This window comes from Hyaena hyaena, unplaced genomic scaffold (assembly GCF_003009895.1).
Source record: "Hyaena hyaena isolate Hyena2069 unplaced genomic scaffold, ASM300989v1 scaffold_161, whole genome shotgun sequence".
In the NCBI taxonomy this organism is placed as follows: domain Eukaryota; kingdom Metazoa; phylum Chordata; class Mammalia; order Carnivora; family Hyaenidae; genus Hyaena; species Hyaena hyaena.
In genome coordinates, this window is record NW_024080792.1 from 508677 (window position 1) to 526541 (window position 17865).

The 17865-nt window shown below is 40.7% G+C and overlaps 1 protein-coding gene across 1 annotated transcript in view; it reads right to left on the reverse strand.

Annotated features, from left to right (window-relative positions):
- Nucleotides 1-17865, reverse strand: part of AASS (aminoadipate-semialdehyde synthase) — a 61577-nt gene that overhangs the window by 8195 nt on the left and 35517 nt on the right. The window contains exons 12-19 of the mRNA XM_039239684.1: nucleotides 15375-15434; nucleotides 15132-15199; nucleotides 12139-12260; nucleotides 11824-11950; nucleotides 8196-8306; nucleotides 7995-8103; nucleotides 6535-6675; nucleotides 426-593 (exon numbers count right to left, since the gene is read on the reverse strand). Of these exons, the coding sequence (XP_039095615.1) occupies nucleotides 426-593; nucleotides 6535-6675; nucleotides 7995-8103; nucleotides 8196-8306; nucleotides 11824-11950; nucleotides 12139-12260; nucleotides 15132-15199; nucleotides 15375-15434 (906 nt within the window). The remainder of the gene's footprint in view (nucleotides 1-425; nucleotides 594-6534; nucleotides 6676-7994; nucleotides 8104-8195; nucleotides 8307-11823; nucleotides 11951-12138; nucleotides 12261-15131; nucleotides 15200-15374; nucleotides 15435-17865) is intronic.

A 17865-nucleotide genomic window follows, 5' to 3' on the forward strand; every position in this document is an offset into this window, starting at 1 on the left:
AAATGCTCTTTTTAGCTATGAAGATACGCTATTTAATTCTGACTGGATTTGAACCAAAAGGGCTGGGGATGCTGCCAGCACCTGCCGCCATGCAGAGCCTGGAACTGCAGCCAGCACGTGAAGGAAGAGCTGAGAGGTGAAGAGAAACCACGGCCCTATACGAGGTCACTTGGCCCCAAATCTTGCTACACCTGAAGGTGACCCTTCCCCTGTCCCCTCCCCTCCAAACTCCTCATGAATCAAAAATTCCCTCAGCTCAGGCCATTTTGAGTTGTCTCCTAACACATTCAGTCAATAGAATCCTGAGAAAACAGACTCCATCCTGGCTTATTATCTTAATTATTTTGATGGCTAAGAAAAATTAAGTGCACACTTCACTTATATCAAAACAGGCAACATGTTTCACCTCCAATACAGCTGCTTACCTTATATCTCAGTGTCCCCCGCAGCAGGGTGTGAGCAGATGGGATGCCGTAAATCTCAGCATATTTTGTACTGTCTCTGTTAGGATAGCCTTCCAAATTTAATCCAGGGAAATAATCCATGGGGGTCACTGCATCAAGAAAGGAGGTACCCCCTGTGACATTCACAACCTAAAGAACATTGAAAAGGCACGGATGCGGTTACAACGCTGTGCTCCCTGTGGACTTATCTGCATTGTTTACTTAAAAAACAAAATAGAAATATTAAAAGAAAGCAGTAGAGGATTTGCAAAAAAAATATTTTTAACGAAACTACCATATCGACAACTCATACTCAAGCTATTTTACTAATATAATTCACAAGGCCATTATTCTCCCAAGCTTTAAAGTCCCACTTAAGGGGCACCTGGGTGGCTCAGTTGGTTGAGCGTTGGACTTGCGCTCAGGTCATGATCTCAGGGTTGGTGAGTTCGAGCCCCAAGTCGGGCTTCTGTGCTGACAGCTCAGAGCCTGGAGCCTGCTTCAGATTCTGTGTCTCCCTCTCTCACTGCCCCTCCCCACCTCATGTGCACTTGCTCGCTCGCTCTCTCTCTCTCAAAAATAAGTAAACATTTTTTTAAAATAAAATAAAATCCAACTTAAATCTGGATAAGATGACATTGAATAATGTCCCATTAGGATTTCAGTAAGCTGAAAGCAATGGATACTTTTAAACGCTTATGCTCCAACTGGGTGTTATACATAAGTGATGAATCACTGGGTTCTACCTCTGAAACCAATATGCACTCTCTGTTAACTAACTTGAATTTAAATAAATAAATTTTAAAAACTAAAAATAAATCAACCGTAAAATGCAAAAAATAAAAATAAATAAATGGCCGTGCTCCTAACAACAGTGATATTCTCACTTCTTTCTTCATTTACAACCCCCTTTGGACGCTGAGCATCGGGCACGAGATGTACATTTCTGTCACCGCTAACAGGATGTGCTAACAGGGCACCTAAGATGTACATCCTGGGATCACACTCATTGTGGAGGGAGGGAGAGTGATGAAGTTGCAATTTCATTCATTGAACAAACACTTACTGAATGCCCACCAAGGCCCAACAGCGGTTCTAGAACAACCATAAATAAGGAGCTCATAGCCTAGACCAGACCACCTATGGGTGTGCACTGGGGATGGGGAGCGGGAGGGGCGTCCCTTACAAGAAAAATGACATGTGAAGACAGTGAAACCCATAGAAGTGCCACCCGCTGGTCTTACTGCTGCTGAGAATTAAGTCAATTCTCAAGCTCTTCTGATTTCGTTCTGAAATCCTCTTATCCACCCCCTCCCCAATCACACACTCAAAATGCACTGGTGCAGGTTTTTGCCTTTGATTTTGATGAAAGAACTAACGCTTTCTTTTGGTTTGCGAGGTTTATGATCATCCTGAGATGATGGAAGACATCCCAGAGCGATCACATCAGGGCTCAGGGCGCTGCTGGCGGAAGTGGGTTCATCTCCTTGCACCATGGGAAACAGCTTCCCACCACATGTCTGAGGCTGCACAAAACCACCCAAAAGAGTCTTCTGCTAAACATAATGATCCCCGGAGTGTATTTTAGATGGGTTCTGCACGTGCCTTGGTCTGAGAGAGAAAACAGAAATGTTGGTGTGGGTAGCTGAAGGCCCAGAAGAAACGGGCGATGCCGACTGGTGCCAGGCCTGGCAGGGTCTCTGAAGTTTAAAGGCTTGGGGTTACAGAGCACCGAGCACCACGAAAATTCTAAGAGTGACCTGCTGTGGTGCCTGGGTGGCTCAGTCAGTTAAGCGTCCAACTTTGGCTCGGGTCATGATCTCACGGTTCGTGGGTTCAAGACCTGCATCGGGCCCTGTGCTGACAGCTTAGCTCAGAGCCTGGAGCCTGCTTCAGATTCTGTGTCTCCCTCTCTCTCTCAGAAATAAGTAAAAACATTACAAAAATTTTTAAGAGTGACCTGCTAAAGAAAGCTTCTCATTTACTTTTCTGAGGAAACTCCTCTGGACCGCACAGTAAATATTTCCAGAGGGACCATTGCTGTGCTGTTGCCTTCAAACAAATTTTTTCTATCAGAATTGTAAATTTAAAAGAAATCTAATAAGAAAGGAAAACCTTTAGGGTCTCCACACACATCTCACTTCTATGACTTACACGGCAATTCTAACGTTTTGTTTGCTTGTTTGAAGGTGAGGAAACTATTTTAAAGAAAAAGTCAATAAACACTACTATACTCCAGCACTTTACTAATCAGAAATCAGTCAGCTGGCTCATATGCTTATCAGGAGATCCTTGGAAGAAAACAGGGAAATACCAGCTGAATAATAATGATTCATTTAGAGAGACTGAAAACTGCCCAAACAGCCTGGCCCAAAAACTTACGGGGTAGTCGTGTGTCCTGAGACATTCATATGGTCGTGTGTCTAATGGCATATCATGGGGTTCATTAATAAGCCCTGTCCTGTTTAATATTTTATTAATGGCTTGGATAAAGAAGGACATATTTATCTATTTGGCAGAGAATATGCATCTCTTTCTGACCCGGTAACGCTCACACCAACACTCAGTGCCAAGAGAAACAGCCTTACCCACGCCTGCCACAGACCACCCTAAACCCAGCTCTTCCCACGCACGCACCCACAACCCACGCGTCTCCCAACTGCTGACCAACAATCAGTTTGATTGCTAGGCTGACAAGACACTTAAACTAGGAAATATACAGACAGTCCATTTGTGCAGGACCTCCTTTGTGCCAGGTGCCCTATACACCGTACCTTTCATTCATGCGATAACCCACGGTTCACAGGCAGAAACTGGGACTGAGAGTCACTCAGAGGCAGATCGGAGCCCAGGTCTGTCTGGCTCTGGTGTCTGTGTTCTTTCTACTACACCACACTGTCCCCTTAATGGTGCTTATTTGTGGATCAGTGTTTTGAGGAGGCTACTGTCTGCCACGGTGTAGCCTTCCAGATTGTGGCCCCAGCGATATACCTGCAAACCGCATCCAAAATGGCTGCAGGCAATGAGGGGCAGCGGCTCTGCCTGCAGGAGGGCTGAGGCCACAGGCCAGGAGGCAGGCGCAGGCCCCGGGAAGAGAGCTCCGAAACTATCTCCGGGCTGCGTTTTCAGAGCAAGCGTGATGGGGAAAATATCTGTTTCACTGCGATTAGTTTGGGAGAGGAGGCTGAAGGGGATGATGGCGGGGCTCTGCCGCGTCACCCTCAGGTCCCGCCAATGTCCCACCACCCACAGAGAAAACAGAACTACGAGAAGACACGGCCACCGTCTTCCAAATATGTGGAAGGGGACTGCATTTGTTGGAAAAAGGATGAGAAGTTAGAAGTTAAAAATGGTGCCAGTGGCTGGATTTCTGCAAGGATGTGGGACGATGAATTACGTCCTATTTCACAGGCCACTGCCTGAGTTGCTGGATAAGTTTAAGGGTTCAACTTTTATGCAGAAGCCAGGGAGGTCACCCGGTCCTCCATTATGATTCCCTGAATTACATAAGGCCTGATCCGTGGTGGGGGTGAGAGCGGCAGAGGGGACGGAGGGACAAGAACACAAGAGAGGCTTTAAGAAGTTTAACAATCCGGGTTGGGAGACAGACAGATGCACTTGAATTACTGAGTGAGTAATACAGCATCGGGAAAATTCTTACACAGACAAAGTGTGGGAGTCCGGACAAAAGAAGAGTGAATGGGGGCTGGAGTGGTCAGGAAAAACTGCCTCTACACGAGGAAACTTGAGCGGGACCTTGAAACGAGTATCATTTTAGCAAAGAAAAGAAAACCCTTATGTTTTCTCTTGGCTTCCTCCGCAGTGTCAGCGAGATGCAAAAAGCATTCCTTTTTTACAAAAGGAGTTGAGGATGAAAAGGGAAAACTTCAAATTCAATATGTACAACTTCTACTGCCTGAAAATAACCTCTTGCTTTTCCTGGGCTCTCACCACCATCAATTCTTCACGTAGCTAACGTCAGCGGGCGCCTTACACCTGCCTGAGAACCTGCGGTAGGCAGACTGCCGTCTCTTTGACCTCAGCGAGCCGTACTGTGAGTACGCTGCACGGCTGCCATGATTCTGCTTATCTTCAGACGAGGAGCCCAGAGCTCGGAGAGATTCGGGGACGGTTCTAGCGCCACCAGCTGTCAGGGGACAGAGCTAGAGCACAGAACCAGGCCCACTCCATCAAAGCCCGGGCTCTTTCTCTCACACGGGCTCTGCTCACCCGTTCATGGTCATCATCTTTTCAGGTACATGGCCTCCTATAAGCATTTGCCCAATGGAGGCAAGAATTTTCCCTGCATCCACATGTTAGTGTAAACCCAACTTGGGCAAGTCTCTTTTCCAAGACCGTAGGAGGTGGAAGGAGCTCTAAATGCGACAGGAGGCAGGAAGTGGCAGACAAGGAGGTGCTTGGCAGAACAGCAGACCATTTCAAGCCCAGACCTTCATGATTCTCAGGCCTGGAGCACTGGGTGACACATCAGTAGCCACGTTACCAGCAGCAGGCTGATGCCCAGTGGACCCTGACAATTGCCTGGACTTTGGTGGCACTGTGGGGGATGTCAGCACTGGGACCAGTACTCAGAGGTCCTGTTTCATATCCTGAAACACGTGCATGTATCCTTCCAGCATCAAAGCGTCCTGCTTGTTTGGGAGTGTTTTCAGTGCAGCTGTCTATGGTCCTCTGGTCACCAAACTGGCTCTTCTCAAATTCAGCCACACGTGAGAGTCACCTAGGGAGTCTCTGAAGGCCCCAAAACTCAGGCAAGTCAACATCTCTGGGGATGCACGCAGGCATCATTATCTTCCAAACTACCATGTTGATTCCAATGCGCACATAAGGCTGCGATGTATAGTATGCACATCACAGGCACAGAGGACAACAGCTGACAATAACGTTCACTTTGTCTCGAGAAATTCTCTCAGTTTGTTCCTTTGCACACAAAATATGTTTAAGCTTCAAGCTGCTGCTTGAAGAATCTTTGTAAGACACACAGCTGGTAACATAATTCACCCCTCCTTTCAGGGCAGGAGCTAGGGACAGCGAGGTGCCCAAGGCACAAAATTTAAAGAGGAGAATGTGCTCCTCTCGGAACTCGTTCCTTATGGCTCAGGGCATGGGCTGTGAAGGCAGACAGGTGCCATACGGGCGACAGCTGTGCCGCTTGCAGTCTCTTGGACTGTGGCTGAGTTAGCTTTGCTTCTTATGCCACCTACTAGGACGGTCGCAGGAATCAGGTGAGGTTGGCGCTCCGCACAGCTCGGCTGGCGGCGACCCGCCCGGCACCTGCTCACCCTGCAAGGCCGAGCCTGTCTTCTCTTCTCTGCTAGCTTACTTCTCCCCCATCCTCACCAAGGTCAGGTCAGCTGCCGTCTCATCGGCACACCCTCGAACTTCCCCCACTGGATCTCAGCCACCTGTCCTGCTGTCTGTCTCACCTGCCATGAGGCCATCTGGTAAAAGGGAAAAGAAAATACTTTGGGATTAGGTAGACCTGGATTTGAATTCCAGCTGAACGACCTTGAACATTCTCGTTGAGCCACAGTCTCCTTACTGTATAATGAGGACAGTGACACTGAACTCGGAGATCTCTTGCATCCTGACACACAACAGCTGGGAATGGAAGTCAGTTTCTTTCCCTGACCCACCGAACCCTCCATTCTAGCTGTGAGTCCTTCCAGGTCAGGAACTTCACTCTGTGTGACAACCTTTAGTGCCTTGCACATAGTAGGGAGTCAGCACACATATTTAGGACTCAATAAATGTCTGTCCTGCTGAAAGAAATCACAAGGTGGCCCATATTTATACATGCAGAGAAGCTGAGATGTGAGTTTTCAAATTGCGGAAACACCCTGCAAGAAGGTGAAGAGGAAAGAACAAGCACAGGCTTTGCAGGGAACAGCAAGTGGACCACACTGAGTGGAACAGAAAATACCCACTGGGAAACACTGGCGGAGGAGGGAATGGAGGACTCATGGCAGAGCCGCTATCAAAAGGCCCTGTATCAGGGAGAAAGAGTTTGGACTTTGTGAGACGGTCACTGTGGGTTCATATCTCTAAAGCTTAGCTGCTGATCCTTCACCTTTCCATTGAGCAGGTAGGTGGCGGGCTGCATTACGTTCATCAAAACTCCCACTGGACTCCAGCTGAATCTGTATCTCAGAGGGTTGTCTGAGTGTTCCGGGGCTGGAAGCCCACCACAGAAGGAAGTGTAAGATTCAATCTGTAAAGTAAGGGAACAATATATTGAGGAGGATTAATACTAAGTTAGGGAGATTGATGTATCTAAGTAATTAAATGAGCACGATGACAAAAACTGGGCAAGTGAGGCAAACTTGCTGTTTATTTTTTCTTAAAGTTACAAAGGCTTTCAAAAGTACATCCTTAGAGCTAAACACTGTTTGATCAAGTCAGTTACGTTTTATGTATTTATTTTTCTTTTTTAAATATTTATTTATTTTTGAGAGACAGAGACAAGAGACAGAGCATGAAGTGGGGGGAAGGGCAGAGAGAGAGGAAGACACAGAATCCAAAGCAGGCTCCAGGCTCTGAGCTGTCAGCACAGAACCCAAAGTGGGACTCGAACTCATGAGCTGTGAGATCATGACCTAAGCCAAGGTCCAATGCTCAACCAATTGAGCCACCCAGGCACCCCGTATGTATTTATTTAAAATCCACTGGAGATTGTGACCAACATTTTGCTAGTTAAGAAGCCAACTATTAGTTCAATTCTGCTTGGTCAGTTCCTCCTGACTTTTGTGTTCAAACTATATATTTAGTTATAATTGTATTATATATTTTATAATATATACGTATAATTAATTAGTATATAATTAATAAAAAATATAATTAATCTTTATATAATAGTTATAATTTGATTCTATATTTGACTACATACAAGGGTGCCTGGGTGGCTCAGTAGGTTAAGTGCCAGACTTCAGCTTAGGTCATGATCTCACAGTTCGTGGGTTCAAGTCCCACGTCAGGCTCTGTGCTGACAACTCAGAACCTGCCTGGGTTTCTGTGTCTCCCTCACTGTCTGCCTCTCCCCTGATTGCGCTCTGTCTGTCTCTCTCTCAAAAAGAAATAAACATTAAAAAATTTATACTTGACTACATACATATTAATTATATATAACCTAAAGCATTTAATCTGACTCATCACATTTTCCTATTCAACAGTTCCTTCTCATGTGTAAAAGAGACTTCATAAACCAAAAGTTTAACTATTCCAAAGAATTTTTCCCACTTTTAAAAGTCAAACATTATTATAGAATCTCCAAAGTAGTCTAAAACCTTTCATTAAACCAAAATATTGTAGTAGCATCCATTTCTCTAAAAATCAATTGCTTACGCCTTGGACATTGTTATATCAGACAGATATTTCTGCAGTTATAGTATTTTACTTGAAATTTCTAGTCAAAGAATGAGTTAGAATATAGCAGCTCCCTTAATCAAAATTACAAAAAGATTATTTCTGTACACAAAAATCTGGACCTTTTAATATTTTCCTAAATGGACTTTGGGTGTAAATTGGGCTCACCGTGGCTCCTACTTCCTTGGCCTTATCTATGGTTTCCATTGCCAACATATGATCAAGACCAGGGTCCAGTCCCAGTTCGCCAATAACTGTGATGCCAGCATCTTCCACACTACAATAGGCAGAAAGAGGAGGAAGAAAAGGATGGATACAAAATAAAAATACTGCCATGGAACTACTTTGTTGAAAATTATGAGAACTTACTTCTTTTGTAATTCTTTTAGTTCCGGTGTGATGTAGCTTGCAGTGATCATGTTAACTTTGCTTGTGATGCATGCCTTGGCCACAAGAGGATGCAATGCATAAGGCAACAAGCTGAAAAACAGAGAGAAGCTGTCAGAAACTTTCCAATATGCCTTGAACTGCACTCTGATTAACTTATTCTCTCCAAGGTGACCAATGACTCCTCAAGAACTATAGAATGAATTCATCCTGTTATCACATTTAAAACCTTCCACAATTTGACCTTCACCTAACCTTTCCATTATCTCCCTCAATCTTCATCATAAACCATATGTGGTAATCAAAAAAGTTATTCTAATTCTCCACCCACAGTCTGTACTTTTCTAGGTCTGAAACTTTACTCTCACTATGCTTTCAACTTGGAATATCATGTCCACCCACTCACTTCCATCCAGGCCATACCCTCCTTAAAGAAACGTCTGAAAAGGGATCTCCAAAAAGCTCTCCCAGATTCCCCCAAAGCCAGATCTCCTTCTTTTGCATTCATTCAGCTATTTATTTTTATAACATTTAGTGGGATTTATTCCACTCATCTTTATATTTCTATGATTTTCGGTCTTGGATCCCTACTAAAAGATAAGGTTGCTTTTCTTTTTCCTCCACATTTCCCAAATGGCTATCAGGATGGGTTAAACTAAGTCAAAGTGACCCACATGTTACATTACAGAATATTATCTAGGAAGGTCCAAAGGACGAAATAAACTTTAATGGTATTGGCTGGTATAAACACTATCAAAATGGCTAAAAGTCTATATGCTAGACAAAAAATGAAACTGTGCTCAAAATTCAACCTCGATTGTTTTTTTTTTTTAATTGGCTTTGGTGTTTTAATTTGGCACTGGGACTACACAAACACAAAAAAATAAAACAGATTTCCATAAATGTTAATATAAATGAATGTATTCACAGTCAGTCCAAGGAATAATAAAACATCATGTCAACTGCATAACAATATTCAAGTTCTACTAGCTTACTGCCTAGCAATCTACATAGTACAATGAAAATAGAAGTACAAACTTATAAACGTTATCACACTGTATCACTGTACTTGACAAATTCATCCTGCAAACTTCAGACTTCCTCTATTGTATATAAAACAAAACAATAAAACCTCTGAGATACTTATGCCTCCTCAAGTTAATAGAGTATCGCTTCTTAGATTTATTATCATATGGAATAAAATTGTGTACCAATTTTGTCAGTGTCAACAGGAAAACTCTTAATTTCTTTCTGTGAGGGGTTTTAGTTTATTTATTTATTTATTTATTTTGAGAGAGGGGAGGAGAGAGAGAGAGAGAGAGACTCCTGAGCTGCCCTCCTGCACTGTCATCACAGAGCCGGATGAGAGGCTCAATCTCACAAATCATGAGATTGTGACCAGAGCAGAAATCAAGAGTAGGACACTTAATCGACTGACTCACCCTGGGACCCCTGTTTTTTGGGCTTTTTTAATAAAACATAATTATTACTAAACATGGTAGCCCCCAAAATCCAATGATCAAATTACTTGCAAGATTCCATTGGAAAAATATTCAGAGAAAATGTACAATGACATCATCTTAAAGATTAAGTAGGGCTTTTCCCCTCTACATTCCCCACATTAAAATCTTTCTTGATAAAAATTTTATCAAGATCTAATAACATTTTTAAACTCTGGCATAATCTGCACTAACCTAATAATATGCTGAGAACTAGAATGCCAGGACTTTGATTAATGGTGCCTGTTTTAGACAAAAGGATTTGCATTCATAACTCACCAAGTATGTAATATTGTACCCACTCAAAGGGACATAACCCTTCAGTTATTTGAGTTGACTCCAATCCAATTAATCCAAATAGTTGGAAATGTCACTTATTAAAACATACACAACATACAAATGGAGTTTTCAAAGTAATTTATGAAACTCAATTACTACTTTGTATTAAATCATTAAAAACTAGAACTGCAAAATTAAAACCATGTGGATTTGACATACTATTGTAACTTTTTTTGTGTGAAACATATTCTTTGTTCATTTTATTTTGGTGTTCACTATTACTGTGTTTTCATCAAAACACTCCATCTCCAACTAAAACATTTTTTTGATTATTTAAAGAATGGTACAGGATAAAAATGTTCAACAACATTTTTAACACTATTCAGAATGGAAACTCAACCAACTTAGAAAAACTAAATATAAAACAGATTTTGTTAATGCTAAATCTTATTCAAGGCAGTTTGCTAAACTTTAAAATCTGTAACACATTAATAGATTATTATCTTGTCATATTTTGCTTCAGATTTAGTTCCAAGTGTGTCTTATATGTTTTATATTTTTAAGAAAAAAATGTTTTATTTAGTTATCTATGTGTGGTAAAATAAATTTCTTTGTTTTATTCAAGAGGTTAGAACATTCCATTATGAATCATAACCATATCACTGACAGTCAAGGTCCATGGTCATTGATTGGTAAATATCTGCTGAATAACTATTATTGCACATTAAATTTGCATAAATAGAATAATATTGTAAGTGTGTAAAGTGAGACTTTCATTTAAATATATCAAGAGATAATGCACAAGTTCCCACACAGAATTACCTTTGTGTTTTTGAAGCCCCTTTTTTTCTTTAAAGTAGGACATCACAGAACTTCCTCCTAAGATATCATTTGATCTAATCTAACTATGAAAGTGACTTAATTATGGATGAGCAAGTAATTGTCTTCCTTCCATCTTGGAAAAATCATATTCCAAGAATAAATGATTATTCTCATCACTTTGGTATTTCAAAACCGGGTTTAATTTCCAAGTGACTCTCATGTAGCTCTGTACCGAGAAGTTAGATCTGCATTTTTATCAGTAATAAACACTATATTTCAAGATCTGTTCCTATGATAAGACTAAAAATGGTCATAAGGCTAGAGAACCTACTTATTTTCATTTAAGCTTTATAAGTTCAAAGGATAAAATGGCCACCAAAATATATGAAACATGAAGACCTCTGACCCAGCAGCTCCACTTCTAGATAGATTTCCAACAGATATGTATATATATGACAACCAAAAGACAAATACTAAAATGTTCATAGCAACACAATTCATAATAGCCAAATTTCAGAAACAATCTAAACATCCCATCAACAGTCAAATGGATAATAATGGTATATTAACACAATGGAATGTTACATAGCAATGAGAATGAATCAACTATACTTATAAGCAACAATACAAACAACTCTCACAATCACAGTGTTAAAGAAAGAAGGCAGTCACGAATGAGGACATACTGAGGGGTTCCAACTGTACAAAGTTGAAAGCTAGAGAGAACTAATGTATGTGAGAAGCCAGGATAGTGCTTACCCTTGGGGTCTAGGGCTCATAATGGAAGGGGACACATGAGTGGCTTCTGGGGTACTGTTATTCTGTTTCTGGATGTGAATGATGGTTACAAAGTGTGTTCACTGTGAAAATTCACTGAACTATACACTTATGATTTGGTCACATCTGGGTGCATAGTTCATTTGAAAGTTTACTTAGAGCAGAGAAAGAGAAAATAAGGAAAGAGAAATAACAACAAAATATATGGCAATCTTCTGTACCTAGATACTAACCTGATGACAAGGTCCTGTTTTGCCACTAAGGAGCCCAACTTCTCTTCTTGTTTACTAATGTCCATGCTCACAGGATTAATATTATATTTCCTGCCTAACTCTTCAATTTGGTTCTTCATATCAGAGCCTATTGTGAGAATACCAAAAGTCCAATTTTTAGATTTCCTTTCACTAGTCAGAGAGCAAAACACATTTTAACAGCTCCAAAAATAATTTCTCAAAATTGAGAAACAAGACAGTCATCTGATATTCACAGAGTAAGCACATTTTGAAACCACTTTTCCTCCTTCTTCTCTAAAAATCAGGGATATTTACCTACTGTTATTTGTATACTGTTATCTCTTGACAGATATTCCAAAACAGGCTCAGATACATAACCAGATCCGAGAACCAAGACCTTTTTCTTGGTGCCCATTGAAAGTGATTGAGCAAGTTCCCTGTAAATAAAAGAGGGGTGGAAGAGAAAAATTTAACAACAAAAGAAATTTACATAACAAAATCTTTCTGTCCCCCAAACAAACCAAATCTTAGACTGTGAAATGATCATTTTTCCCACATTTCTTACAATAAGAACCTCAAAAGGAGTTCCTTATACCAACAGTTTTCATTAATTATTGTAGGTTTTGTATGATGAACAGCAGACCCTGACCTGTCTGAAGTGAATACCCATAAACTTTCATGATTGCCCACCACTGCCGAGGTGTGGATTCTGCACCTCCGCCTGGCTTACTCACAACTCTGCCTGGCTTCACACTTGATCCTTCCAGGGGATGTGATTTAAAATCCTGCCAGGGGCTTTCCATCAGAAACCCTACTTCCTCCTCACGACAATCTGAAGAGACAACAATCTGAGAAGGAGATTATCATTAGCCATATTAGGCATTGTTTGTCATTTATCATTAAGGTCACTTGAAAACAATTAAAGCTATAGTTTTGAAACCACAAATGCCATGGGTTAAATGTAAAAACCTAAGATGAGTTACTAGGCAGGATTTTAAGGCTTGAATCGTTTATTCTGTTGGAATTTGTCCCTTCCTGTCCAATTAACTCTCTTTCTTACAAATTGTGACCTCTTATTCATCTGTGACTGTCTTATTCGTCTTTATAAACCCATTAATGCTCAACAACTCTTGTCCTAAATATGGAAGATACTCATTAAAACTCTGTTGAATCAAATTCCCAGATATCAATGTAAGATCATAGAAATGGCTTGGTGCCAGGGACATAAGCAGAAGGCTCTGCTGTTGAAATCTTTTAGGTCAAGAAACCTCTCAAACTTTAACCTTTCCATTAATTATAAGTCAATACAAATAAATGTATATTTTTAATGCTTATTTATTCATTCAGAGAGAGAATGTGTATGTGTATGCACGAATGGGTTGCAGGGGAGGGGAAGAGAGAAGGAGAGAGAGAATCCCAAGGAGGCTCTGTGCTGTCAGTGCGAAGCCTGATGCAAGGCTTGATCCCGCAAACTGTGAGATCATGACCTGAGCTGAAATCAAGAGTTAGACACTTAACCAGCTGACCACTCAGGCACTCCCATGAATACAAATAAATTTAAATACAAAATGTCCTTTCCCGTCTTCACCCCCAACACTCATGTTACTGGTGAGGTGAATCTACTTCAACCTCTGTCCCCATCCATTTCAAACCCTAGAAAGGAACTATCATTTGGTTATTGTATATCCTTCCTAACAACACTTTCTATAGTCTATATAATTAAATTACATTTTTGATGCCCCAAAATAAAATGTTCAAAATACATTTTTTAAAGCTTGCTCCTACATTTTAATACTGTCCACCCCATCAGCAACCTCAAACACTCCAGGTTAATAGTCATGGTGCTAAGTGATGAAGAGAACATTCGAATAAAGAAGATATTTAAGATAACTTAAATTTCCTTTCAAAATACAATCTTCATTATCAGTTTCTTGACAGAAGATTCCATTAGGAAGGAGTCCTAGCAGACTTGTTGCTACAAGAAATACGGTGTGTAAGAGTGAAAACATTATCGTGATTGGTCATGTTAGACATGTTATTAGCATTAGTAATATAAGAGATCATCAGGTGATAAGAATCAAAAGATACAGAGAGTTATGAAAACAAATACATGTGAAGTTTCTCCTCTAGGACACTCTTCTATGGGGTTATTGTGCTAGCCACTCAAAAAAAAAAAATCACTCTTGGTATCTTAGGCCAGAATATTTCTTTGACACATAAAAAGTAGCTATAAGAAAACTAACACAGGGGCGCCTGGGTGGCTTAGTCGGTTAAGCGTCCGACTTTCGCTTAGGTCATGATCTCGCGGTTCGTGGGTTCGAGCCCCGCGTTGGGCTCTGTGCTGACTGCCAGCTCAGAGCCTGAAGCCTGTTTCAGTCTGTGACTCCCTCTCTCTCTGACCGTCCCCTGCTCACGCTGTCTCTCTCTCTCTCTCCTAGAAATAAATAAAACGTTAAAAAAAAAAATTTAAGAAAACTAACACATAGGGACAAGCACAGCACTAGAATACTTGATCCTAGCAGATCTCTTTATTTATTTCTTATAGATAGAAGAACTGAGAAAGAAGATAAGGCAGTTTGTTTCTTTTTAATTTTTCCACTCTGGTCTCTCCTGAGAATTCAGTGCATGGGTTATTTTGTTAGATGTGAATAGACCAGTGGAGCAGATATAAACACAAATCAAGTACAATCAGCTGAAGAGGACCAGGACATTCCAAAAAATGTCAATGTTTTCAAACTCTGAATAGTAAAATCAATTAAAGAAGCAAGGGCCTTAGTTAAGTACTTTTCTAAGAGGACTATTCTCTTGGGTAGATTTACCACATTACTGTTTGGCATCTTCCTCCTAAGAAGAACCCCCAGGTAAAACTGACCTTTCACCATTTTCTTTCTTCACTACTTCTCTTAATTTTTAAATAAGAGCCCACTTGTCTAAACATTATACTAAACAAAACAGAGTCCAAGCCCTCAACGAGAAACCAGACTGAAAGCACCACAGAAAAGGTTAGTTTGCTTATGTTCTTTGAGAAAATACCTGAGACAACACTGTGCAAAATGCTGGAGAAAGAACAAGGTGCTACACAAAGAACAACCTTTTGGACTTCGCTTGCTTACACACAAGTCGATACAGGAGATTAGAAAACCAAAATGATGTTCAGAGAAAAATAATTCCCACTGGTTTCAGCCAGTCACTTACTTTGGATTTCCTATATTTAAAGACATTTTCAAAATTGTATAAGCCAAATATCGTGAACTCAGATAGAAACATTTAAAAATACTCAACAAATCGAAGATAAGAATAATGCTTACCTGCTCTCTCGGAGTTTCTGGATATATTTATACTTATCAGGCAATGTACCGTTGGATGTAATCACTGCCTAAATGTGTATGACACAAGACATTTCTTTAGTGTCCATATTTTAGACCCACAAACATGGGCTCATGACTGACAGAGAAGAGAGAGAACAAAGGTGGAGAGAAAAAGGGAGAAAGGGAGAGAGGAAGGTAGTGGAAAAAATATATTCACGGAAAAAAATTATTTTCATAACTTACATCCCGCACCACAGGAGAAAAATTCTGACTTTCAAGAGGCTGTGTTGCATCTGATAATATCTGAAAGAAAAATGAGATAAATGACATTGCAAAGGAGGATTCTTGGTGTTTGTTTACATACTAAAATATTAATCAAAGGAAAAAATAACTTAGAAAAGTTTTCTAAAGATCACTAAATATAAATAATTGGTAGTAGAAGTCTACAAGCAATGGATTATGCCCCCAAGACATGTTATTTCAGCACAAATTCCAATTTTAAAACTACAATTTGATTGCAATCATCTTTGTTTGTGGCAAACACAAAGTAGTGTATCCTTCCCCTCCTGTTAGAAGTGTCATATTGAACACGCTGCAAGCATCACAACAAGCTGTACAGCCACTGTCCCCACTCAGAAGGCCTGAATCCCCTCCTAAAGGCTCAAGTTGTTCTATCAGAAGAATGAACAGGTCTTCCAGACAAAAAGCCACCAACCCTGCAATAGGGAGTTTCCCTCAGGTCAATGTTAGTTCTATATATAAGCATATCAGAATTTCAAAGTGTCAGGGAAAATGGCTTGATCCAGTAGACCTCAAAAAGTCATCCAGTCTTCCCATTAATTTCACAAGAATGAGTCAGACGGCCAACAAGCCATGTCTCTCATGTTAACACCCCATCATCCTTCTAACCTTCCTCCTTTCTTCCAAGGTATCCAACTCCAGAACAGACTGCCAAAGGGTAGAGTCCATACAAGTTAGTATTATTGCTTTTGATGGTCAGGGCAGTGAGACAAACATTCCCTCCTTACCCTGCTAGGTTAAAGTTTAGAGCACTCACCCGGCTGAGAAAACACAAAATGTACCTACCAGATACTGACAGAAGAATATCTGTTGACTGTTAAAATAAATATCGAAACTACTTTCATGTATCTAAAACATATGACACTTGAGCTATCTATTCCTAGAATATTGACATTAAAAAAAAGATATATATCTATAGGCAAGGAATCTTTGGGGAAGCCCAAGGAATTGGCACACCTGCAATCTTCCCACTGCTTCTTTTGCCCAGACACCTACGGAGTATTCCGTCCTCAAGCAGACTGCTCCACCTACAAGCCCTGCCTGCAGGCCAGGAGCCATTAGCAACTAACACGAGATTTGAATTTCACTTGGCATACAGCTAAACCACTGAACTCTTGTGTATCTTCATTTTCTCTACTGTTTATCTCTAATTTTACAGCCTTACTTGGGCCTCACTGAGACCGTGGGAACTACCTCCCACTTCTCTCCTCCCATTTACCTTCACTCTAAAACACAAATTTGATTATTTCTTCTGTGAAAATTTAAAATCAATCAGTAGCTTTCCAATACCCTCAAGATAAAGTCCCTAGCTCCCTATGTGGCCTCCAAGACCCTCTATAGTTTGCTTCTCCAACCTCAATTCTCCCTTTTGTCTCATTATCAAAACTCAAGTCCTATTAACAGTGTGGAGCTGCTTATCTACATCAGCTTTCCCATACCTCTGTGCTATTCCAGGTGGATGCCTCACATGCTGTTCCTCTACATGGAATTCCTACTCTTCATCCTCCAAGATACAGCTGAAGAACTACCTCCTCTGGGAAGCCTTCATCAAACCTGCCTCGAAGCACACCTTGAAGGTAAGAACTGCACTTGGTATCTTGCCTGTGCAATATAATGGTAAATATTCAATAAATATATTAGTGGATACATGCAATAATCATGTGGATTTTTCCCGAGAAAATGAAATAACTGACTTGAGTCCACCTATAGAAAGGCCAACCTAAAAGACAACAAAAGTCTGCTAAAATATTATATTAACTGTCTTCCTTGCTAGAATTCAACCATGACAAAACTGCAAGCACAACGGTCCTAAAGCATACGGTACACCTTGTCACTTTCACATATGCCACCTTTGAGAGCTTACCACTCTCTTCTAAATTAATTTCAAGCTATTTATCCTGGTGTTAAGAACCTTTGCAATATGGAACCAACATAAATTCCCTTTACTCTATCAGATTTGATAGCTCACAGGAATCCTCTGTTAAATTAGCTTCCATCTTTGCTCTCTTGTCTCCATCGGATAGTATGCCTCCCATTCCCATGCAAATGAACAGATCCTATACAACTATCAAGAGCCAGCTCACCTCTTTCATAGTGTCACCTCTTTCATAAAACCTTTCTTGACCTTACCCAGCAGGACAGAGACTTTCCCTCCACAATTTCATTAGCATTTGTCTACTGATTGTCATATTCCACCTATGGCAGCTTTGCACACTTGTCTCATTCCCTGCCTGGACCTCCCTGCTTCTATACGTCAGGTGTATTTTAATTTTATTCAACCATATGTGTGCGTTGTTCCAGCAGACAATAACTAATTAATTTAAGTGAAACAAACTTCTCTATTGGTTCAAAATGATAGCCTGTGCCCTGCAATTGCCACAGGGACTGAACCTTACATCAAAAAAGGAAAATGCAGCTCGATACAGTTATCAGA